General features: G+C 41.0%; 1 protein-coding gene across 4 annotated transcripts in view; it reads right to left on the bottom strand.

Annotated features, from left to right (window-relative positions):
• The window catches only part of TMC5 (transmembrane channel like 5), a 29,070-nt gene that overhangs the window by 3,674 nt on the left and 586 nt on the right, over positions 1 to 24,810 (bottom strand). For 2 of the 4 annotated variants that reach the window (XM_086622141.1, XM_086622145.1), the window contains exons 1-18: positions 24,120 to 24,172; positions 22,995 to 23,138; positions 14,462 to 14,619; positions 13,697 to 13,896; positions 13,197 to 13,301; positions 11,416 to 11,508; positions 10,537 to 10,636; positions 9,839 to 9,929; positions 9,221 to 9,469; positions 7,826 to 7,977; positions 7,139 to 7,283; positions 6,419 to 6,574; positions 5,662 to 5,828; positions 4,949 to 5,027; positions 4,497 to 4,594; positions 2,684 to 2,779; positions 2,022 to 2,097; positions 1,047 to 1,180 (exon numbers count right to left, since the gene is read on the bottom strand). In XM_086622141.1, the coding sequence (XP_086478267.1) occupies positions 1,047 to 1,180; positions 2,022 to 2,097; positions 2,684 to 2,779; positions 4,497 to 4,594; positions 4,949 to 5,027; positions 5,662 to 5,828; positions 6,419 to 6,574; positions 7,139 to 7,283; positions 7,826 to 7,977; positions 9,221 to 9,469; positions 9,839 to 9,929; positions 10,537 to 10,636; positions 11,416 to 11,508; positions 13,197 to 13,301; positions 13,697 to 13,896; positions 14,462 to 14,535 (2,015 nt within the window). In that variant the 5' untranslated portion in view covers positions 14,536 to 14,619; positions 22,995 to 23,138; positions 24,120 to 24,172. Of the gene's footprint in view, positions 1 to 1,046; positions 1,181 to 2,021; positions 2,098 to 2,683; positions 2,780 to 4,496; positions 4,595 to 4,948; positions 5,028 to 5,661; positions 5,829 to 6,418; positions 6,575 to 7,138; positions 7,284 to 7,825; positions 7,978 to 9,220; positions 9,470 to 9,838; positions 9,930 to 10,536; positions 10,637 to 11,415; positions 11,509 to 13,196; positions 13,302 to 13,696; positions 13,897 to 14,461; positions 14,620 to 21,331; positions 21,366 to 22,994; positions 23,139 to 24,119; positions 24,173 to 24,810 lie in introns of those variants that run through there. The other 2 variants (XM_086622142.1, XM_086622144.1) reach the window with 2 other exon arrangements.

Below are 24,810 nucleotides of genomic sequence, written 5' to 3'. Positions count from 1 at the left end.
ACATCTGTGAGCTATGTCTGATTTTTAACTTGGGTCACTCTCCAGCCTTAAAACGCTCACCTCAGACGACGCAGTGAGAGGTAAGAGACCCCGCTGCAATGGGTCAGCATCGAGCCCCGTAAACACAACCTTGACCTCAGCGTAACACGTCAATCACTGTAGCACAAGCTACAGAAAATTACTGAAAATCTGGATTTTCAAAGTTTCACCACAGGTGCTCAAGGGAACCATCGTCTCATCTGTCCTTCGAGGACATGAATCACTACAGTAACAACAGGGTGTGGTGAACTAAGGCGGCCCGTAGAAAGAATTAACATTTTCAGGTAGACTGAAATAGGAAAATGTTGTTTGCTTTGAAATTGAACCACTCCAGACAGTCTGAAATTCGCACGTGCCATATGGAAATGTTTTCTCTGAAATATTTCATCCCACTTGGTTTCATGTGTAGTCACGTGCCTTACTAAATATTGAAATCATGTACCTGAGAATTGTCCAGAAAAATAAAAGATGCACCCATGCTGTCCTCATTACTGTGACCACAGCAACACACACATTAAAAAAGCAGCTTTAAAATACTGGTAACAACCAAGATGCACTATTGCAGAGGTCAGCACTCCCTGCAAAAAGAGCCTTTGAAGTTCATAGTCGAGAAGTTGACCTCAATTGAGTTTTTCCAGGGATTTCTCCACTGCAGACCCAGTACGGCCTATAACATAAATAAGACCAGGAACTAAGACTAGGTCACAGAAAATTTTGAGGAGGAGGAAAAGCCAAATTTGCTGTGACGTTTAAATAGGAACCCAAAACTTCAAAGTAACTTTGTTTCCTCTCCCACTTTCTTATGGAACAAATTACTGTGTTGACCACTGTTCTCGCAAACTCACTGAGCATGTCTTGTTTCCAGAACACAGAACATCCCACGAACATTTGAAACCTGCCATTAGCAATTAACACAGCTTTTCCTATAGAAAAATGCAGATTCCTCTGCCTGGTACTGGGTCACACAGCATAACATAGTAGTCTTGAACACCAGTGATCTTCCATACCTCCAGACAGTGACTCCAATGACAGACAGGACTCCAAGGAAGGAAGGGAAAAACAGCAGGATCATGAAGGATGTTGTCATTTGAGCGGTTCTCCAGACTTTACGAGTGGGTTGGCAATTCATCATTAGACTGACCTTCAAAGAGATGAAGTTACATTGAATTGTGGAATGGTATTACCTGCCACTTCAACACAGTTTAAGCCATTTCCACTGAAATTGCTGGCGGCAACTGCTGGAATAGCATCTACCAAAAGTTTCCAAGAACTTCTTTTATATGAATTTGATAGATATACTATAGTTTTAGAAAACTTCAATATAGTATTTCAATAGTAAGAGGCAAAATGAGGTTCTGATGGCTCTTCAGGACTCTGTTGGGTAGAGTTTGCTTTTGTAGCATACGCAAACCCATAGTTCAGGGAAGTTTGAATCCATTTTTCTAGCTACAGCTTTGTTCTTCTACATTCAACACTACAAACTGTTCAATGACCCAACAAACAATCTGTCATTGAGTCGTACTACTAAGACAAAGAATTCTGAAAAGAAGTAGTTTCCACCATGATCTGTAGCTGAATCACCCTGCTTACACTCAGATAACTGGGGGGGGCATTGCTGGAGAGTAAGCGGGAAGCCAAAGTCACAGCCACAGGCTGAATGTCTATATTCCCATACGCACTTGTACACAGTTAACTCCCCAGCCTTTAATTTTACCACTTTATTCTCTCTCTTCTCTTATCCTCTCCTATAACCCTTCCACACTTTTCCCCCCTCTCAAGTTGCACAGGTTTGTAATTCAAGGGCGTGCATTGAATTGTGTTCCTTTAAAGCAACTCCTCCCCTCCAAAACTCAACCAACCAAACTGCACCCCTAAATGCAAAACCCCACAGCCTCCAGACAAAACCAGCACTTCAACGTGATAAATTCTGCCCAGATTTCAAGTGGTGTAAGTTTATGATGAATACGTGTAAAGCTTGTTACCTTTTTCACGTAAAATACAAGAGAAAATGATATCATCTGGATACCAGGCAGCAGAGGTGAGAAGAGGATACCGATCCTACCAGAAAGGATTTATAAGAGAAACGTTAAATCTTCACTATTCACCACACAGCTCTAAGTGCACTGAAAGCAGAAAATACCGCAGTAACTTCACACACAGTTAGTGTTTGGTTATTTGGAAATGTAACTACATTAACATTGATCCTGTAACAGTAAGTCAACCTCTAAAAATACGCAGCTTCAAACATACATATCTGTGTACATACCTGCAAAACTCTCTTATAGTTGGAGTAACATTCTTAGAAATAAGGCATCTTTTCCAGTGTTTAATATGGAGATTATTTCAACAGGAACACCATTCCAGTGGGGAAGTAAACGAAACTCTAGGATGTTCCTTTTACAGGTTTCTCCCAGACCAAGTGGCCACAGGGTAAACTACTGACTAAAGTCATTGTTACTACCTGCACAATTACGAAGGGAACTGGCAAGTCACAGTCCTTACAAAGGCACTTAATGTATCGTCTCTCCCAGGCATTTATCCTGTTCCTTCCTCCATGATGGGAAGCACCCAGAAATGTCAGAATAAGAATGTTCCACGGTATTTTTGAGTGCAAATGAAGTTTTGGCTCTAATGTAACACTTACCAGGTCAAAGTCTGTGCATAGATCAAATCTAAAACATTCCGTCCGATGTCAAATTCTGGCATCCCCAGGCTCACACAGACTGTAGTACCAATAATTCTGGGGGGGCAAAAAACAATCCTACAGCACAATAGCATTTTCTAAATGATAAAACCCTTTGTAGAAATCTCTGCAAATGACCTCCTGAACACACGCATCAGTGGCAATTTATTCAGGGGCTGCATTAACCACATCATGCAAAGCAGCCACAGCTCGTTGATTAGACAGCACATCAGAAATGAAACAGAATTTGGCAAAAGCAGATTCCCACAACACACAGCAGAGTTGAAATAAGATGTAGGATATTTTTCATGCAACTAAAAAAAAAAAAAGGATTTGTAACTATATCAGGAAAGTATGCTTCCGCTTAAACAATTCAAATGGCAAACTGCCTCAGTACAAAACTGTGACAGCTTTTCAGTCCTCAAGTCCTGAGAATTTTCAGCCTCTATCAAAAAACTGAATCTTGTAGACTGGTACTCTTAATATATCCTAAAGTGTATCCTACTTCAAACTAACTGAGGATGCAAGTAGCTGAGATATACACAGGTAAACAAGTACTCAGAGGTTTTCTACTGAGGACTAACCATCCTTTTTTATGATCTATTTTTTCCCTGAACTGGGCAGATTCAGTTTCTGCTTTTTGTAGCAAGAACAATAAAGATTTTGGTATCCATCCCAGCTCGTCTTGAATATAGGTCTTGGTACCACCTTAACAACTGCATCATCAACAATGTTTCAGGGCTGGGCTGTCAGGGGGTGACTCTGAATAAATACGAGCAATTGTACTTTTAATTTTTTACAGCTGTTAAGTCTGGTGCTTTTGCACAGCTTAGTGGAGGACATTCATCACAGCTGACATGGCTGTTTTGGTGCTATGACCTTTTGCTGGGAGGTGGTTTTCTGTCTGAACAGAATGAGAACAGAAGGAGGATTAAAGTACACGGGCAAGAGCTGTGGAGGGAAAGTCTTCAGGGGCTTATCAATGTTGTTTTGTGCTGATTTAACATAAAGTTAACAAAGTCCTACCTTGTAAACCAGTCTTGTTCCCACTGTGTGCAAAGGGCAAGCAGTGGATCTCCTACACAAGCACGGCCAGGAACCCTAAATGCTCTGTAGACCTGGCAAGCACTTAAATACTCTACTGCCTCAAGTCACAAATGATGTTTGGCAATAGGAAGGTACACACAGCAGATGGCAGAAGTAAATGACTTTTTGCTTACATGCTTAACTGTATTCCTGTTCAGTTAAAAATACTTTCTCACTTACCATGCTGCAGAACTCTACACTTGAGACTCACATCCTTAGTAGTATTGATTAAAATCAGATTTTAAAGTCGTGTGCACTCTGTATAGTGATGCAATTAAGAGCAAAAAAATTACAGGGGCACATCCCAAGGAAAGTCAGCAGTGTGTCTGTGCGTATGCAGAAAAGCAAGATTTTCTGTTTGAGACACCTGGTCCTTTGTCACTCCATTCAGCAGATCTAGAGGAGTATGGTGTGGCTTCCTCCCTGCCTGTGCTTCCATCTCCAAAGCAAAAAAGGACACACTGGGAGAGCAGAACAGTACACACTCTGACATCCTCCTAAGGAGCTTTAATATATCCAAGGTGTGTACCCAAAGACTATGCCTGGTAGATATAACCAGGGAGCTTCAGTGGTGCCACAACCATGGTTCCGTTGGACTTCTTTTCTCACATTGGAAAAAAAATAAAAGACCATGTCTTTAGTGCCTTTGGCTAAGGAATAAAAACAAGATTAGAAACGTAGTACTCACCTTCGTAAAAACTCTCCAAAGAAAGAGCCAAGCAAACAAAATATGAAGTCAACTAGAACAAGGCGATAGATATCTTGGCCAACCAGAGTTTCCCAGCACTTTAAGAAAAAGAAGAAAAAGCATATCAAAGTCAAAAATCAAGCAATTCTAACATTGTTCCCAAAAGCTTGAGCATCTGAAACTTGGGCTACAGATCAAAGTTTTTCTAATACCCTGACTAATCATAGTTGACCTCTCATTGAACAATGCTACAAACCAGCTGAGACCCAAGTTGGGTGATTCTTTTTTTCCTACAGTTCATTTCTTGAAAGATGCGAATGAAAAAATGTTGGGGTGGCAAATTCAGGTTCCCAAGACACTACCCGTACTTCTCTTTGCTGGAGCAAGCCTCTTATCAAAGCAGTTCCTATCCTGGCATTGTAAGTCAAAGATTTGTATTTTTGAAACTTTACCTGTGACTCTGAAGCAGACACAATGTTAAGCCAGTAGTAGCACAGTATTCCAACAATTGACATCTTCAGGATGATATTTCTAAAAAGAAAAAGTAACAGTAACACTGCACTGACAGCTGGTGCACAAGCTCACTGGAGGGAATGATGGCAGAACGACCGTTGGTTACACGCTGTTACCTCCTTTTATAACAACAATAGCAGTGCGGAGTGCCAGGACCAACAGGAGCTCCCCTCAGAGCTTGGGTGCAGCACTACTCTATTTTCCTTGGCACAAGACTCTGCTAAACAGGCAGATGGTTTAGTGTGTGGGCTCCACAGGGGAGGAAGGTCTGAGGGGCACCAGAGGTTATGTGCTGTTAATTCCATGTATCTATTGGGAAGTAAGACCTCCTCACTTCTACATGCTCCTCGTTTCCCTAGGGAGCCAACAGCCCAAGGGCCATCTAGGGAAGCTACAAGCCAAAACCAAGCAGTGACATGGTGTGCGTAATTGAGAGAGAAATCATATTCTGTCCTCATGCAGAGATGTAACACCCCAGAAGGCTCACAGAAGACAAACAAAACATGAAGGCAAGACAGCATAGAAGCCTTTGGAGAAGATGAATTCTCCTCCATAGCTCCCTACTGCCCACCACACCACCTAGACACGGCTTGCTGTCAAAGAGTCAGACAACTCCAGGCAAAACTCACTAAGATGTGGTAGCAACAAATACCTTGTAACAGTGACATATATCTTGTGTACAGGAGTCTGAAATCTCTCCAGGTGTCCAAGCCACGAGTAGAAAAACGGAATGGATGCATTGAGGAGCGATGTGACAACAGGTAGCACCAACATGGCAGCTTGGCTCTCCAGATCATTTTTGTGCTCTTTCACAAACAGCTTAGAGAGGAAAAGCAAAAACAAAAAAAAACAACCAACCAAACAACCTCAACTTAGAGCCTTAACTGAAACGCTGCCTCAAGTTATGTCCACAGGGAAGACACTTGGAACACCTCCCTGTATGTTTTCAGGTGAGAGACTATCACGTTTTACGGGCCCATACTCAGCAGCACAGTGACCCTCTCCCCATCCCCTGTGTTACACAGGACCAAGGGTGGGAGCCCCAGCTTAAAAGTAACTTCTAGGCAAAGGAGAAGCAAGCCTTGCTGAGGCGTCTTCATGCTATTTCTTTCAAGGTCACCAGCTGCACTATCCCTAAGCTAGCCACGAGCTCAGGCAAGCAGCTGCTGGGGTGAGGAGGGAGACTTGCTCAGACCCCTCAGGCCCTACACTCTTGCCAGATTCCCTACTGGTGTGTGTCTTTGCAAACCGGCTTTTTAGGCACAGCAGATTTTGTGTTTGCATTGGCAGAAACAACAGCTTTGCTTCTCTACAGTCCTCACAGTGAACAAACCCCTGCTTGCACCCAGTTTAAGATGCCCATACGGAAAAACGCATCCCCAAATACAGACTGCAAAATCTGCCCTTACCTCTAGGTTATTAATGGAGAGGAAGTAAACACCAGCACAAGCAGCTACTGCTGTTCCCAGGGAAGCAACCCAAGAAACAAGATGAATAACAATACGAACAACTCTCTGTGTTACAGAAAAATGTAGAACTTCTCGATTTACTTCAGCGAGGTTTTCCTGCAAGGAAACAATTCCTCATGAAGAATTTCTTACTCAACAGCATAAAGCAAAACTTGTTTCAACTAACTACTTGAGAGACTGAACGAAAGATTATTTGTCTAGAATATGGGCAGAGTAATATCCTGGGAACATTTACTGGACAACTTTGTTCCTATCCTAAAAGTCTTATCTCTTGACAATTCCACTATATTTCACAGATAATATTACAAGCCTGCCACTTGTTTAGAAAATGGTTAAATAGCAAGAAGGAAAATCAGAAGAAATGTGCTGTTTGGCAAATATTTAATAGTCACAGAGACTCATTCAGTGGAACAGAAGCATACAAATATTTATATGTAGCTTAAAGAGAAAAGAAAAGCAAGTAGCTAAGTCAACTCCAGGAGCTCAAACCAAACGAAACTTAACAGTCAGGAAGACTTAAGTCTGTTAGGAACAGGACTAGCATGCTTGCATCACTCTGCCAGAAACCTGTACATGCATACGCAAATAAGTCTCTGGCACAGTGGCTGATGTATGCTACTTTTGTACCTCTCTACCTTTTTGTTCCTCTGTGCTTTGTACCTTTATTTGTGTGCTGAAACTCTTTTGTTTCAGCTTCACAGCTTTTTCATTTGTTATATTGAAGTCCCAAGTGCAGAGAAGTTTGCTAGCATTTCCAGGGTGTGTCTGAGGATTAAGAAAATTCCTGCAGAAGGATTTTCCTGTGCTGCAATGAAAATTGTATTTGTGAGAAGTATAATGGGGAAATACATCAAGTCTGCGCAGTAGGGCAAGAACGGAGATTTGTTAGTTTTCCTATCCCGTCCCAAGGCTACTGGGCCTATGTCAGAGCCTGTCACATAAGAAGACATGAAAAATAAACTTTTATGTAAGAAACAACTCCCACATCTCCTTCTCCTAGTTGTTTCTGCCAATCTTTACTTCTGGAAGGCCACACCAATACCAGACAATATTAGAAGCAACAGCTTGCAAAAGCGGAATCATGATATTCATTGGCTTGAACTGGGATTCTCTGCATATCCCTTACTGTTTGGCAGTTATTCTTAATTTTTCTAATAAAGATTTGTTTTCTAGAGACTGTCTTTTGAGCAGAATCTTCTACTTAAACTCTAGACCTGAAAACAAGGACTTACAGGCACATACTCAGGTAATTACTACTGCCAACCATTTACAGGGTAAGGATTTTTTTGGTGGGATTTTTTTCCCCTCCCTTAATGTAAGTGAAACAAGAATATGTAGTCAGTTTACCTGAACGACAAGGTAAGAAAGCAGATGACAAAATATATTCCAACAGTGAAAATATAGGCCAGCTGCATGTTGTAAGACGGACCATTCTCTACTACACTGATTGTAGCATTGGTGTAAAAGCCATAGTAGAGTACTGTTTGTTGAAAATAACCCTGAAAAGATATGGACATCATTCAGAATGTTTGCTGTCATCTGCATGTGGTGGGAAGGATTATCATCTGAAGCCCATTAGTGGAAGTGAGAGCTGTCCCATTCCCTACTGTGAAATCACAGATGTGATTAAATTTCTAAATATCAGGCCCTTTGTTTTCCTTCCATCAACTAAAATCTTCCATAGTTCTGAGAGCTTCTAGAGATACATAAATGACTTGTATGCTTCTTAAGATTCATGTGGGATGGTCGTAAGCATTTGACACCCTTGTAGGATTCGGTCTTTTCTAAAAATTCCTGAAGAGGAAAAGGTTTAATTGCTTCTTTCTCTAGGAGCAAGGTTCTATACTGAAAAATTGTATTAACTATGAAGGAACTAGGAAGGAAGCACGTGACATTCAACACTAGAGTTACTATGTTATAGCTGAACTCCTGCAATGGTGACTGTAGTTTGCAGCATTACTACAAAACATAGCACTTTAAAAGCAATTTTAGAAGGGAAAGGCTGACACTTTTCCTTTTAGAAAGACCTCTTCTCAACTAAGCATTAGTAAGAGCAGAGTCTTGTTTACTTACTAGAGAAATCCTTTAACAATAATAATATTGACACATTTTTTACTGCAACAACAGATAAAAAAAAAGAGTAAAGCATCTCTCAGATCACCTAGTTGATTAATACTAGTCAAGTTAGAGCAGTGCAAAAATCTTCCTATAAAAACAGCCTTTATTCCCTGAATGTAAAGATCACACAATGAAAAGATACTCCTGTTTCCAGGCCCCACTGAGTTCAGCAGGTTGCCACAGAAAGATCTGTGTGCTCCTTGGAAGAATAAAAATTTGGAAATAAGCAAAATTCACAGGATCACCTATGGAAATTTGAACTGTATTTTCAGAGGAAAATTAGCATGGGAAAAATGTTTTGCTGAAGAGTATTGTAGCTACCTCTGGAAGGCCTGGCTTCCTTTGTGTCTCTTTCTGAAAGAGTGATGAAAGTCTCAAAATATTGCTGAACACAGCAATCATTCGCAGCGAGACAAATGCATCAGAATGAGTTCCATTCACCTCACTCTGAGTCAATGCTCGTTGCAGCTTCTGTTTCAAATATGTACTAAATATTATTTCTAGTCATGTAAAGTTCTAACTCCACCTCTTACTAAGAAAAACTAACTTTTTTACCCTATCCTGAGTTTTTAAAGTAGATCTGTTGCACACAGCACTAATACAAATCTGTTGCTACATACTTACAGCTCCAGTGAACAGCTCCAGACCCGTGAATGAAAGGTTATTTGGTTCTGCTGCAATAAGTTGAGGGATTGTGATGAAACCAAAGTTTATGAGGAATGAGAAGATGTTGAAAGTTAGCAGCCACTTCAAGAAAATAAAATAAGAAAGAACACTTGTTCCAAACTCAGCACCAATGATCTTCAGAGTCTTGTGCCATAAATGCAGTACATGAAAATATTCTGACAAGCTATTTCCAAATCGCTGAAAAAACTGAAGTACAAAAGAGGCGAGAGACACGGATCTCAGTAAGCAGTCTTAAACAGGACTCAAATTCACATAATAAATGTGAATTATTTGCATTGAAAGGGAATTTAGCCCAAGCTAAATTTAGCTCACGTTTTTTACAAATCCCATTTGATGATAAGAACATCTTTTCCCCACTACGTGCACCATAAGTTGCTTAACTGGTGTTCCTAAGTGCTACCATAACGTAAGTCATTATTAATTAATATTGCAGCAATTAATTGGTTCTTTGTTAAGTAACATAAAGCGAGAAACCAGACACCTCTGGAGACAGTGATAACGTTGCAGCTGAAGTGGTTTACTCGATTGTGACTGACACAAGTTTCCGACACTTACCACTGCTGGCCTCAGCAGACACTGTGTACAGCAGGAGACTGGTGTACTGCGGTTGCTTGATTTTTTTGTTATTTCTTTAAGAACTTCATTCCTGCGGAAGAGCAAGGCAGAGGGTGACAAGCATTATAGTGTGGGTTGTAATTGAAACAAGAAGCCAAAGAAGCTGCTGCAAATACAGTTTCACACAAGTGCACGTGAACAGATTTAATAAAACATGGAGATTTTCTGCTGGTTCTTTTTCTGTTAGCTATACCACAGCTCTTGTCCATTACAAGCTGAACTATGCCAGCATCTTCTAAGCCCTACACTAACTCATTCTGGAAACAAAATTTAAATATATTCTGTGAAGAGACAAAAGGATGGTTAAGATCATGTGGTCTCTTCTCCATTTTCAATGGCCAACATCCAAGTTTCCTTTAAAAAGAAATCACACATCATCATTCATAATCAAATCTCAAGGCCTTGATATTCTGTTTTGTATTACCATGAGAGATTCTTCTCATCCAGAGAAAGGACAATGAACCATCTTTAAACTATTTTCCCTTGCAAGATGTTAACTTTTAAAATGTGCATTAAAAACTACTTTCAGTTCTTTCAAAGTGACAAACCAAAGATGGGCAGACAGTAAACACCCATACTTGACAGCTAGATGTTGAAAGTAGAGTGTTTGTAAAACTAAACAGATAAATTTTTTTTACCTGATCTCTCTTTTTTTTTTCATGGTCTCTGGCATCTTCTGGATTGCTTTAATTCTTTCGCTGGTGGACATACTTGCAAGATTTTCAACTAACTTTTCATCTGCATAAAACCCATAACAAATCCAAATTTTGAGATAATAATACAGTAATTCTTACACAAAATCTGAAATGGATATAATAACATTTCCCATTTTCACTGCAACCAAGGTGTGGCAGGTTCTGAGACTTAATAACACTCCCCAGAATATCTTCAGTACCATCAGTACTCTAATACAGATGTCAGTAAGTAGTACAATACTGAATGTTAAAAAATAAATATCACTTGTCTGACGCTTGTTTAAAGTTAATACAAAGAGCTGCAATATAAAGGAAAACAAAATACTGAGAAACTCGAGGATTCTGGTCTGTCACTTGATCACTGTTTGACAGCTACATTTCTACGATGCTACATATTGACTTGAAAGCTAAACTTTGTTTTGCTTATTCTATAATTTTAGTTGATGTTAGTGCCCAGACTTGACAGAACTGTGTTACTTGACAATCAGGCTGTTTTCGCATAGTTGGAATTCGATGCTAGTTCCAGACACAGTGGCTGAAGACAATCCATTAGCTGGTCAAACAAATTCTCATAAAGAGTTTAGCTTTTCTTTCTACAATTTAACACATATTCACACTGTACTGTGCTTCCTTTATCACAGGATTTTAGTGTGCTAGTAGAGTATAAAAGATTAATCGCTAGCACTAACACAAACTCAAGTTGTTTCCATAACCATGGAAAGACTGTACATGCAATTCTGGTGATCAACCAAGAATACTATCAACTACACCATCTTTCTCTAAAATGCTATTTAATATTAAACCACGTCTCTAAACTCCAACCTTCTTTGCACACTGGCTCTGTTTCAAACAGGCTAGAAGAAGTCATGAAGATCTCATCAGATGGTCTTCTGCTGCGTCTCCGAATAAAGCCATCTAAAAAAAATGCACTGTTTAGTAAGCCCAGATACTCCTGATGAATTGATTTAAGAAATTCAAATTTCACTTTCACAGAAACAACTTAAAAGTATACCCTTCAATCTCACTACCTACATGCAAACATAGACTCCCTCACTGACTTCTTCCCTGGTCATGCTTGATGACCATATGCAATTTTTCAGATACATGCTGGAAAAAAGGTACTGAGCCCAGTCTTCAGCTGTCATGGAAAACCGCGTCACCTAACCTCTTCATAAATGCACACATTGATTATTCAAGACTTTCTTCCTAGAAGACAGGTCCTTACTCTAAAAATCCTTCCACTCTACTTCAGAGTGATTGTTTCAGAACCATGCTCGATTATGCTGAGTAAGTTATATGTACCAGACTCCCATTTCCCTGTGGCCAAAACGCAACTGTTCTCTCAACCTTCTTTCACCCAATTATTCAAACACAAGTGACTACATTCCTTAAATGCATCCACCTTCCTGCTATGCAGCAGATGAGTTTAGCCACAGCTTTCCTTGCCTTGCTTTCCCAGTAAACTAATGGCCAGTCTGCACAATGTTACATCCCCATTTTGAGCTCGACCCTTTGGTGTGGAAGGCCCCAACTGACTGATGTGCCTGTTAGTTAATGCACATGGTGCAGGCTCCTTCACCACATTGACTATTTAGACGTAATGGTTCCCTGACGTTAGCATCGTTTCCACTTTAAGCCAACTTCCTTTGTAGAAATTAAAAATAAATCAAAAAAGAAAAGCATCTGTGTCTCCTTATGGAGGTACTTCTTGAACTTTCAGCACTCAGGCATTTATCCGCTAGTTGATTGTGTTGGAAACATATTTTCTTCTTCCTATCAGGTATTAAAAGTCATGCATGATGGTTAATGACTGGAAATGTCCTATTTCTATGGTCACTCATGGAGCAAGGTATCAATAAAATTGTTGTTTTTTAATACGAATACAGGATTTGCCAAATCAGATCTTAATTCAAAGGCCATGTTCTTAAAGATGAAAAAGAGAAAAAAAAGCAACAATTCCTCACTTTGGGGCACAGAGAGATAGTTCTTTCAATGCATTAGGTAACAATTCCAGAAAAGAATTCTTAATTACATTCCAGAAGCAGCAGACAGGAACCGAACTGATTTTAACAGAAAAATTACACGATAGGAGAAGAACAGTTCCTACCCAGAACATGAACATCAAACTACGATGCTAGCTTAAAACAGAACCCAGATTATACTATTCAGACCCCCTGTATTTTAAGGAATATAAATCTCTAATTACTATTATAGCCTAGAATTTACATGGAGACAACATAGTGAAAAATTCACCAAAGACAGTCTCAAAAATTCATCCTATCCTCCCCTTATTTCCTCCTACAATGAGTCACTTCACATAACTGTGTGAGGTTTTTTTATGTGGACTCACTTATAGGCAGTTTGGGTTAAAATGGGTAGGCATTATATCTTTCACTGCTCAAGAAACAAAGGTTTCTTCAGAAAGATACTGAAAAATTCAGCTACAACAACGTAGGATAGTAAAAGAGAATTTGTGTTTTACGAGTCCTTTTCTTACATGACGATCTTCATACCTCAATCAGAAGGCTTAAAAATATTTATTATTTTACGGAGGGCAAGACTGACATTTAATATTCTGATGCACCACAATCCTTACGTCTTACCTTCCGATACGCTGGAAATTCTGCGGGTATAGGGGCGATCTGGCAGATGGAAGGTGGAAGGTGGGCTGTATGCCAGTTCTGGCTCAGGCTCAAAGGAAAGATTATCTGTTGAAGGGAATCAGAATTATACGGGAAATTGTATACTGCTATGGATTATTTACACACACAGAATATCAGCCCTATTGACCAAAGATAGCTCTGCTGCAAACACAGCAATATATCCTATCAACAAAACTCCTGTATCTCACTCCGACATACAGCCTGGCACTCAACAACGTAGGCGGCCCACACAAGCCCGTATTTACTGAGCTGTTAATACAACAGACAGTCCATGGATCTGTTACTATAACATCTGAACTACTTCCAGGGGAAACACCCCACTGCCACCATGTAAAAATATATAGAGTTGAGCTTTCCAGAGCTGCAGGACTCCATCAGGACAGAGTAAGCCATTACTTGTTTCAGGGTTTCTTACACTGTTTGTATGAGAAATTACATACCCCTGGAATTTCCATATGGACTTCTACTTAGGACATTAACTCCTGGTAAACCTCTTCTGTATTCAGAGCCATGTGTCATGGAGGCCATTGGTATGGCCAGAGGGTAATTCTGTCCTCTTCCACTGTTTTGCCCAAAGGAACCATGTGGTGAAGAGTCATAAGAGCTTTCATGAGAGAACGGATTCTTCTGAGAATTCCTCCTGTGTGAGTAACAAAAAAGAAAACCTTGAGCAGCACAAAAACTCTCGATAGACAGCCTTAATAAATTGTTACCTATTATCATCAAATTTGAGTACATCATAAAACGAACTCTAATACTGAGAGGCATTTAGTATTTAGAAGTCCAACATCATAATTCTGATTTGGTCATCAATTGAATTAGAAAGACTAAAACTTTTCTCCACCTGAAGTTAGCTTGGACTCTACCTAAACAGGAATAACTGCTTGGAAAGCGAGGACATCCAAGGTTATAGCACATTGTGAAAATTACTTGAACTAAAAAATATCCACGACATTATGCCATAAATCCTAAAATACATTTAACTAATAAATTCATCTAATGTGTAGAAAACCAAATATGTCATTTCTCTTGAATGCTGCCTTGCTGATAATAACTTTAAAAATTTGTGTCTGATAATGCAAGCATAAAGGAAGGATTAAAAGAATTCCACAAATTAAAACTCTGGAGAAAAAGATTCTCCTGCATGTAATAGAGAATTTAATGTCTTATGGCACAGTCACAACAGCAAAACTAAATCAACTCACCATCTATCAATTTCCAGTGTCTCTGAGAAGTGGTAGTCTGGACTTTCAAAGGCTTCATTGTAATGATGAGACATGGCACGTCCTTGGAATGATTAAATCTTCCCTATTTTTGCCTCTACTGCTTCATTAATATGCTCGTGAGAAGACTGATTATAGACCTAATTACAAAATAGACACACGTACATACAAAATGAAAAGAAAGAACTTCATTTTAGCATCTTAGTTAGAAGACTTTGCCACCTTGCTAACAAATAACATGAAACAATATAAATAGGAAATGGTTCTAACTTAGTGCTATTTACCATTGGGAAGTTAGGGTCCACCAGAAGCTGCAGGTAAAATAGGAACTAGTATTTCTCTATGGTAAGCTCTCTACAAAACTAAGGAACCAGAATGCCACATGAAGTCTTCCCCAGCATTGACAAGGAAGCCAGGTTTTAGAAGCATGTTGAAACATTAAGAAGAAGAAATTATCATCTCTTTCCTCGTCATACAGGAAAAGCCAAATACACAAATTTTCTCTGAGCACTACATTTCCAAAACCAAAGAGGAGGTGAATTCTGCCCACTTTCTTACTAACTATGACATCTCTAAGCCTTAGTTGTGAACAAGAGACCCACTGGACCACTGCTACACACAGAGTTGACATTCATTAGAGACTCACTCTTAAAAAGGGCTCTTTAATGGCTTCATGTCCTGATCATGTAAATAGGTTTGGGTTTAGCTTTATTTCTCACAGAGTGCTCCATTTTAGTCTTAAACAAACCAGATTTGGTCAGAGTTTAATGAACGGAAGTCCAAGTAAGTCAGTGAAAAAGCCTTATATTAGAAAAACAGAATCCGAATTAAACAGACAGTTCTTGCAATTAATCAAAAGTCACACTCAAAATTAAAAAGCAAGCAATTTTTGACCTTTGTTCTTAAAGGCACCACGCCACATTTGATCAGCTGGCAAGCTATTCAACAAGAAGGAAGAAAAGAGAAAAAAAAACAAACTATAAAGGACACATCTGGCAAAACCCATCAGACTCTGCTTTTATCTCAGCTCCACTCCCAGAAAAGCAGAGCTGAATCTCATTTAATAGTACAGTCTCAACAACTTTTATGCCTGCAGTGGTTTTAATTTCTAATTTCTGCTGCAGTAAAGGAAGTATCACATAAAGAAAAGTATCTTCAAAACGGATAATTGTACAGTGTCTAGTTTCTGAAGGCTTGTCAAAATTTTCTCATTTTGCCAAAGGAAGCTCTTAAATTTCTAATGTGTCATTTACACACCTAAAGATCTTGGAAGACAGTCTGAAATCTTGCAGTGTGACATACAGTTGTAGAACACTACCCAGGTTTTGCACACTGACTTGCAGAGAGATTTGCATCTAAACACAGGTGGTTAATTGAATTCGAAGTCCAACACTTCAGAACATTGTGTACACTTTCATTACAGCGTGATGAAGCACAATATGAGGCCCGTGTCTTCAGCAAACATTCAGTAAATAAGCATACCAGGAAATGTGAATATATAGTGCGCCACTCATCCCTTCTGTAAATAGTGGAATGGGATTATCGTCAACGAGAACCTATAAACATAGTCCTCCCTAGGTGAAACTCGTGTTTTTTCAGGCAACAATTTCACATCTAGAGAGATTCTCATGTATTCCGAAAAGTAATTAGCAGAGCCTCCTCCCCTTATCTCCAAAGAAAACCAATAAATATTCCAGGAATCTAAGGCTCTTACATAAAAGTCATAGGAAGTTTATGTCTCCTAGAGGTAGTTTTCTTTGACGGTAACCACTTTGCTCCTGATGATCTTTTAAAACCTAGCTTAGAATATATCTGAAGTTTTATACAAATTCTTCAGGAATTAGTATATTCTGTCCTTACAGTTCATTAAAAAGCATGGAAAAAATCACTGAAAAAGATAATAATGGTCTTCTGCAAAGAACTGATTGGAAAACTAGATTTCCCCCTATAAAAGTGTTTCCTATTTCAACCTGTAATGAAAAGCTAAAGAGGAAAAGATTACTTTCTCAGGGGTAGAAAATTCTCAGACAATTCCCTTTGAAGAGTGTGTAAAATTACATTTTTCTATTTTTTAACTGGTTTCCCAGGAACTCAACTCACTCAGACTCAGCTATCCAGAAAGCTGGGAAGCCTGCCAGCAACACAGCTGGAAAGCTGAGCACTGATCTAAACAGCTCGTCAGCTCGCCTGGTCTTCATTCAAACTGTAGGCAGAACAGATACTTTGATGGAAATGTATGGGTTGTGTAGAACCAGCATTACCCAGAAGCAAACTGGAAGGAAGCATCAACCAGCTCTATTAAACAACCTGATAAAGTGCAACCAACCAGAAGAAACAGATCAGCCTAACAAAAATATACATCCATCACTTCTTTCTCTTACTCATTTTAAAGACCTCTAGGCATACCCGTAAAGGCTTGCTAAGACACTCAAATAAGCCCAGACTGTCTATTGGTTTCATCATTATCCATTTTATTTCCTTTGAGTCTTAAGATGCACTTTATGCCAGGATTTCTATGAAAATCCACAGAGATATTTACAGCCTAACACTGAACCCAGCATGTGACGCCACTGTTTTTTCTCCACTCCCAAAGTTTTAAGGATTTTAAATAAATTCCCCATGTACACTGAGGCAAATTCAAATCTTTGCATTTTGTGTTCTGAAAACACTAGGGATTTTCCTCTTGCTATCTGAAAGCATTAGATCCCAAACCTTGAGGCATTTGGAGTGAGCAAGAACACGAACATGGATAACCCGTATGTTTCTCGTCTGAGGCTGTAGTCACTCAAAGATTACTATGCCACCTGGTACATAAATGCTGTAGGGTGGGATGGAGGTGTGTGTGAGCACACATGCTCAGGGTGTATGGGTGGCATGGCAATGGTGTGCAGGTAGCATGCCACGGGCGTACAGGCAGCACGCCAATCCATCCACTTCCATTCCACTCCTCAAAAGGGAGTTTGGAAGACAGACTAGAGTTAAAACTAGACTACATGCTGCATCAGCAACTACGTTCCAGTACTGACCACTACTCTTCCACTATCTCAATCCTAACAGTTTCAACACTGCTGCAACAAACCAGGAAAACCTCTCAGAAAATCCAAAGGGCTTGTGAATTCATGCTAATTGAGCACTACACGCAACAAAATCTGATCTTTAATTGACATATTAGCAATAAAACAAGCATGAATCATACACGGAAGTGAAAGTCACTTGACTTTCACACATATTGCCAAAGTACTCAGTCTGCACTGACAAATGTCACCTCTTACTGGCCTTCTGTTGTGTTTTTATTGACATCAGCGGGGTCAATTACAGGAACCAAGGTCAATTTTTGTTATTTTACATCCTCAATCAACTTCAGAAATGTAAATTGTGCCTCTGCTACAAAAGATTTACCTAGTGAAAGATGACGTGGTAGCACTAAAGACTCATCTCCTTACTTCTCCATAGGCAAAAGACAGACGTCTAAACTGGGAAGGGAAAGGAGTGATGGCATCACCATTACAGTCACAATGCTGTTGTCTCTCCCGACAGCCTGTTGGATCTCAAGCTCACAAAAGAAGGTACTTCCTAGTCCTGTAGCCCAATGCTACCTACCAGAATTCAGAACCCATCCTCCCTGTCCCCCCAGCCCTTCCTGGTGAGAGTGGGGTGCACAGAGTAGCCAGGCAGGCTGGCAGAAGCAGGCAGAATGGTGTCTGTCTGACATGGGGGATGATGCTGCTGTCAGACTACCTCTGCTCTCAGCTGGCTGCTCCCATTGCCTCCAGCTACCGCTTCAGCATCATGAGCTCTGCTCCTTATCTGCTCTTTATCCATTTTTTGCACCTACTCACTTGTTTGCCTTGTCTTTGCCATTTAACGTTCCTCTTGTAATTTCCTTGCCCTTCTCCCAAATACAGTAAGACTACAACATTTTCATCCTGTTCACTTTGCTTGCAAGTTAAATGGCTTCTGTCACCTGGGGCTGCTTAGATCAGGCATTTGGAGAAGGACTGCTGACTATTTCATGTTTGCAGTGTCTCAAGCAGGATTCTACTTCTTCCCCTGAGTTTAGTCATCTTTATTACAAACATGCTCCTGAAAAATTTAAAAAATCATTACAACATATAGTTAAATTTTAGTGTCCAGTAAAGTGTGGCAATCACTTCAAAGTTTTTGCATAATGGCAGTGGAGGAAAGTTCAGATACTTCATTAATTCTGTGAAATTCATAGTAGTCTCCCTAACCTACCACACAAATCCCGGCTTCTCCACCCAAAAGGCCCCACAGAATCACAGTTCTTATGGACTGAAGCACGTATCACAGTGACTTTGCATTATCTAAACCTTTCCCCAAGACCCCTTTGACAGCAAATCTCTTTTCATTTGCTGCTTTGCTGTTTTATTTTCCTAACTCTGACCACAAGTTGCAAACTTAATCCATTGGGAAAAGAATGAGCACTGGATAAAGTGGAACAATCAGGGATATATAACCACTAAAATTGGAAAGAGGGAACTGAAGAGTAAGAACAGTATACCTGGCAGAGAGAGGAAAGAATAACAAGAATAAGAAATTGTGAGCAGAACTCTGCATTATTTCTTTAACATTCGAAAGACATTACCTAGCTCATACTCTGACTGCTATGGGGAAAAAAAGACTAAGGCAAGAACCCCTTCCTATCAGTGCAAGAAAGTCTTGTGACTAAATTTCCAAACTGCAGACTATCACATTCTTTGCATATAGCAGGACTAAATCTTCCTTTGGAAAACAAGTTTTGTAAGTCTGTCTATTAACCAACATTACCAGCTACTTGTATTTGAAGGAAATGTCTGGTTATTAAAAAAAAAAAAAAAAAAAAAAAAAAAAGGAAGCAGTTTTTGAGTACCTGTTTGGAATTCATTTTCTGCTTTGACTGGAAAGGCAGCCTACCACACCAGGTCTATTAGAGGCATGAGATACTGTTTACTAGAACAGTTCTAATGTTTTGCCTTAAAAGAAAGCTTTGTTTATTCTGTACTTGCAACAGATACCTATTCAGTTTAAATGCAACCATCAAATTCTGCATTAACGAGCAGTATCAGTTACAGGAGTCTCATTTAGAAGTTCAGTTGGAAAAGCTTATGAGAACTACACACATGGTCATTTTAGATAATAAACAGGGTTTTAAAGATACATGATGTTGTTGAACCAAAAAAAAGGGCATTGTCGTGTTTGTAATTTCCTAACTCTTAAAAATCCTTATACGCAGTTTTCAAATTGTTGGAAAAATAATTTGACATAAATTATTTTTTTCTGACAAAATACAGCTACATTAAAATGAAGTGTGACATGTTAGTACGTTAGGGTTCTATTCTACAATGCATATACAGAAGCTATGAACTATACAAGTCACAATTAGAGGCTTTTTCACAAAAATGTGAAAGGGGACACCACCACAGACTGACAGTTCCTGTTATGTCAGCCCGTACAGCCATACCACGCCATCACTTTGATGATAAGAATAAAAGTCCTCCCAACAAGCTTCCTCTGGGAGTGAAAAAATAGCTGTGCTGAAATACTTCTTGCAAACTCTGATATTTGGTCAACTCCCGTTAGCTCCCTGGCTGGTTCACAGTGATCGGATCCACTGACATGGGCTGCAACGGAAACAACACAACTTTGGAGTGTGAAAACTGAGTATGAACTGGAAAAAACAAAGTCAGGGTTGGATCTCTTTTTCCATCTGACAAGGAGAGTGTGTTTTGTGTTAAGCTGTAGTAAACATCCCCGAGAGACTTATTTCTTGCAATAGTTCTTGCCTTTAGTGTGAAAATAGCAGCATGTGTGATGAAAAAGAAAATGAAACCTCCAGTTGTTTTAACAGTACTACGTGTGAGGGAGAAAAAAAAAAGCATTACTAGGGTTTCTTACTGTATTCTACTGGCAGTTAAATCGATAACTACATAGGTTAGGGCATAAAGGAAGAGACTGAAGAAAAACAGAATAATATTGAAACAGTATGCCTGTGTGTTCTGAGGGAGTGACAGAATGATTGACCACAAAGAACATGCCTACTTAAACCTGAGATTTTCCCCACCTTTTTAATACAAAACTACTTCTGGTTTCCTGTTACCTATTGCAACATACAAAACTCACAACCTGCTATTTGGAAAACGCCGTGCCACATTAATTCACTAGCTCGGAGATTCCTACACGCAACCAACACCAAAGCGAAAACAGACATCATGCTGCGAGCTGGTGATCCCAGCAAAGCTGGTGCAACTATCACAGACTGAAGCTAATACACCCCACACACTGGCTAGATACAGGAGGGAAGGGCTGGCTGTCAATCCCCACAGGACCAACCCTCCCAGCTGAAGACAGCAGAAGCTGGTATGTGAGTGATGCGAGGTGCATCAGTCACATACAGACTGCAGACAAAGCTGCGAGGTGCCATGCAGCAGGGCCGATACCAAGGTCAGGGCACTGCTCCGAGCAGCTGTTTATCTCTCAGCCAGCAGAAGGCAAGCACGTCCCCGAGCACACGCGCAGTCCAGCCCTAGGAGTTCTATCGCCCTACATTAACAGGGAGCATGATTAAACTGCAGTCCCGTGTCAGGCAGCTGGGGTGGCTCCCCAGGCCGGGCACACGGACAAACCATCTTCCAGTCCCGCCGTCGGGAGCTGGTGCAGACCCTGCTGGGACCCCAACGAGCTCCAGCCCCCGGCACCTGCGCCGCTCCTCGCTGCCGGCGACCCCGGCCCGCTCGGCCGCCGCTGCTGAAGCCGCAGAGCCGCCGCAGCGAGGGGCGTTGGGGCAGCCCCAAGCCCCGCAGGCGCCCGGCCCCGGCCCCGGCCCCGGCCCCGGCCCCGGCCCCGGCCCCTTACCTGCCCGCCGGCCGGCAGACGGCTGCTGCCCCGGGCTCGCCCGCGCCGGGTGCCTCGCCCCGGTGGCGGCTCCTCCCGGTGCTCTCGTCCCGCCTCCCGCCCCAGTGCTGAAAGGTACCGCCACGGCCACCCGCTCCGCTTCCTTGCCCCCTGCACAGGCCGTGCTGGGAACCCGACAAGGGGGAGCTGAACTCCTGCTCTTCCGGCTCAAAGAGAGAAGGGAAAACAACAAAGAAAAGTCCTTCTCGTATTACCTGCCGCAGAACACCTTACTTTATTTCTGTTTGATCTCCAACTTATTCAGTCTCCTTCCCTCCACGAATTGAAACATGCCTTGCTTTTGGCCTGGATCGCAATAACACGGCAATGAAACGGTTTTCAGACACACGGTCCCTGGATTAATCATTTGCAGAGCAGACATACAGAGCTCTTGATTTTTCTTGTCTTCGTCCTCTCCCTATGTGTGTCCCTTTGAAGAAGTCACGTGCAAAACTATGGACTGGACAAAGCTACAGCTGAGCACTGGGCAGGGTGAAACACAGAGAAGGCAATGAAGTGCTGGGGTGATGCATCTTGCAGGAGCTTCTGCCCCAAAGCAGCTCAGCAGGGATGCCTGCCTTGCCTTAACCCACTCTGTTGCACCTGGAAGCTGCCAGGTGGACTCAGGCTTACCCCAGCACACCCACCAAATAGTCACTGCCAGGCTCGTGCTCAGTGTCCTTCCCGAAGGCTAATGTTGTCCTCTGAACAGAGGGGCATCCTCAAACTGAATGCGGGGCCCAACAGCCACCACTGCCACAGGCACAAGCAAAGAGGGAAAGAGGGTAAGGAGAAGACTGGCTCTGCTGTCCCAGACCTGTGCTCTGCCCAGTACTTTCCTCCTTTTTGCTAATACTGTACAGAATTATAGAACCCCTGCCACTTTTGTAAAAGAGCTTGTTACACCATTTTGACATGTTTTGTCTCCTCAGAAAAACACACATCTTAAAACCTCCAGCAACTATTCCTAAGTAACTTCTCTGGTCAGCTAGATTAAAAAACAAACAAATAAATGAGAAACACCCCTGTCAGATTTTGGATTAAAGGCACCCTCGCTAGCCAGTCGTGAATTGATAATAAATAAATTTGCTTCGTGTTCAGAAGTTGTGCTGTTGTAATGGCTCAGGATCACTTTTAGCAAACGGCTAGTGCTTTTCCAGATTCTAAACTGGGTAAAACATGTTTATCCTGTACCAGACACATTCAACATGGACTTAAGCGAAGTTTTCTATTACTACTTTAAGATTACGTTTTGCCCAAAGCAACATTCCTGGCATGACTGCAGAGGACTTGTCTGCAAATCTCTTGTACTGATCCAGGAGCTGCAGGCCTGCTGCACAGCCCACAGCATGGGGGTAGTCGAACCCAAAGTCCCCTCAAAATTAAAAAAATCGCTCAGAACTTCCCTGAATGTTTGGAAACATTTTTGAGCTGTGGCATTATGAAGAAGAACCATATGAAAGAAAAAGTGTCCTGGAAATACATGGTGTTACTCAACGTGTCAGACAGATCTCTACCATCGCGGGAAACAGTATATGGCACTGGCTTCCATGCTCAGCAGACTAAAAACTGCTGCTTTTGTGAATAAAGTACGTTGGCCAAATAACGCACAAGAGGAACCTACCGCACTTCCTGCATGTGCCAGGCTCTGCCAGAATCATCTATTCTCTCTTCCTCAGCATGCCTGTCTTTCTGTTTTCCCACCTGGGATTGCTGTGATCCATAAAATTCATTGAAACATTTCCAAGTGTCTAAAAAGCTTTCTCAACTGAAAAAAAAAAAAAAGAGAATAGCCAATGTTCTCACAAAATTCCTGGGGAAGTCAATCTTGTTTCAATTCCTCCAATCTTTATTTAAATTTGTTCTCCCAGGGTCATTAACCTCATATTTTTCTAGCACACGGAGTTTCTGGAAAGAGTCTAATTAATCAGCAAGTGTATTATTCACCTTTCTTCTTTGTATTCTTAGTGGTAAGAAAAAGAACATAAATAAAAGCAATACTGACACCCCGGATGACACCCCCAGGGAAGTCTTACAACATAAGTATTCCTATTTAAGGCAGGACTGGCCCTGCTCTATGTTGACAGCCAAACACACGACCCACGCTCGGCTGGTTTCAAGGGACCAAAAAAAGTGGGTACTTAGGCTCTGGTGGTGCAATACACATTCATATCCGGCAAATGAATTGTACATTGAGCATGAGTGCTGTACAATACCAAATGATTTTTCAGGAATGTTGCCGAGAGGTCTCAATTTCCATCTCCTGAATTGTCAGGAGCGATCAACTGGAAGTTGTTCAAACCAAGCCCATGAAATGTGACGCTCAACCAAGGAACCAAAACTACTCATGTAATGGGCTTCACTGAGGTATCCAGCTCTGTTACAAACAAGCCGAGTCTGGATTCTCATGGGAAAATAACTAAAAACCATATTAGTTACATTCTAGACCAATCTACCAGCACAAAGGCAAGAACACCTACAAAGTGGTTTGTAGGTTGTTTTTTTTTTAAGTAGTTCAGTGCAATAAGGAAGTTTCCGTGCTTTAATTCCATGTGTCTATTTCACAACAATTCCCCTTAAGATATATCTTTCTCCTCTGCCAGTAATACATAGACTTCGAGACCATAAACATGTACACCTAAATTACTTTGACAACTTACATTTTTATCACTAACATTTGATGGTTTCATTACGAAAACTGATTATCCACATAGATTCTTATTGCTAAAGCAATTCAAAAATTGCATACCTGAGCTGATGACACACAGTTGAGGGAAGAAATGTATATCTGATTCAGCATTATAAAACCTAACGATGACTTATTTTTAAAAGTACTGCAGAAAGCGGATGAGGAATGTTCAGAAAAAGCTGGTTATCGATTTAACTGCCAGTAGAATACAGTAAGAAACCCTAGTAATGCTTTTTTTTTTCTCCCTCACATGTAGTACTGTTAAAACCACTGGAGGTTTCATTTTCTTTTTCATCACACATGCTGCTATTTTCACACTAAAGGCAAGAACTATTGCAAGAAATAAGTCTCTCGGGGATGTTTACTACAGCTTAACACAAAACACACTCTCCCTGTCAGATGGAAAAAGAGATCCAACCCTGACTGTTTTTTCAAGTTCATACTCAGTTTTCACACTCCAAAGTTGTGTTGTTTCCGCTGCAGCCCATGCCAGTGGATCCGATCACTGTGAACCAGCCAGGGAGCTAACGGGAGTTGACCAAATATCAGAGTTTGCAAGAAGTATTTCAGCACAGCTATTTAATAGCGACAGAAGACAACAAAACGAAGCCTATTTCTAAGCCCGACGCCTGCGAGAGACAGCGGGCAGCCACAACACCCCAGCCCTGCACGCCGGGGCTTTCATTCAAACGGAGAGGGCGGCGTTTGCACCCTGCTGTGGTTCTTCACGGCATTTTTAAACAAAGCCCTG

The sequence above is a fragment of the Tauraco erythrolophus genome, chromosome 17 (assembly GCF_009769465.1).
Source record: "Tauraco erythrolophus isolate bTauEry1 chromosome 17, bTauEry1.pri, whole genome shotgun sequence".
NCBI lineage: Eukaryota > Metazoa > Chordata > Aves > Musophagiformes > Musophagidae > Tauraco > Tauraco erythrolophus.
The sequence above is the reverse complement of the archived record's forward strand: the minus strand, read 5'-3'. Positions and strand labels throughout refer to the sequence as shown.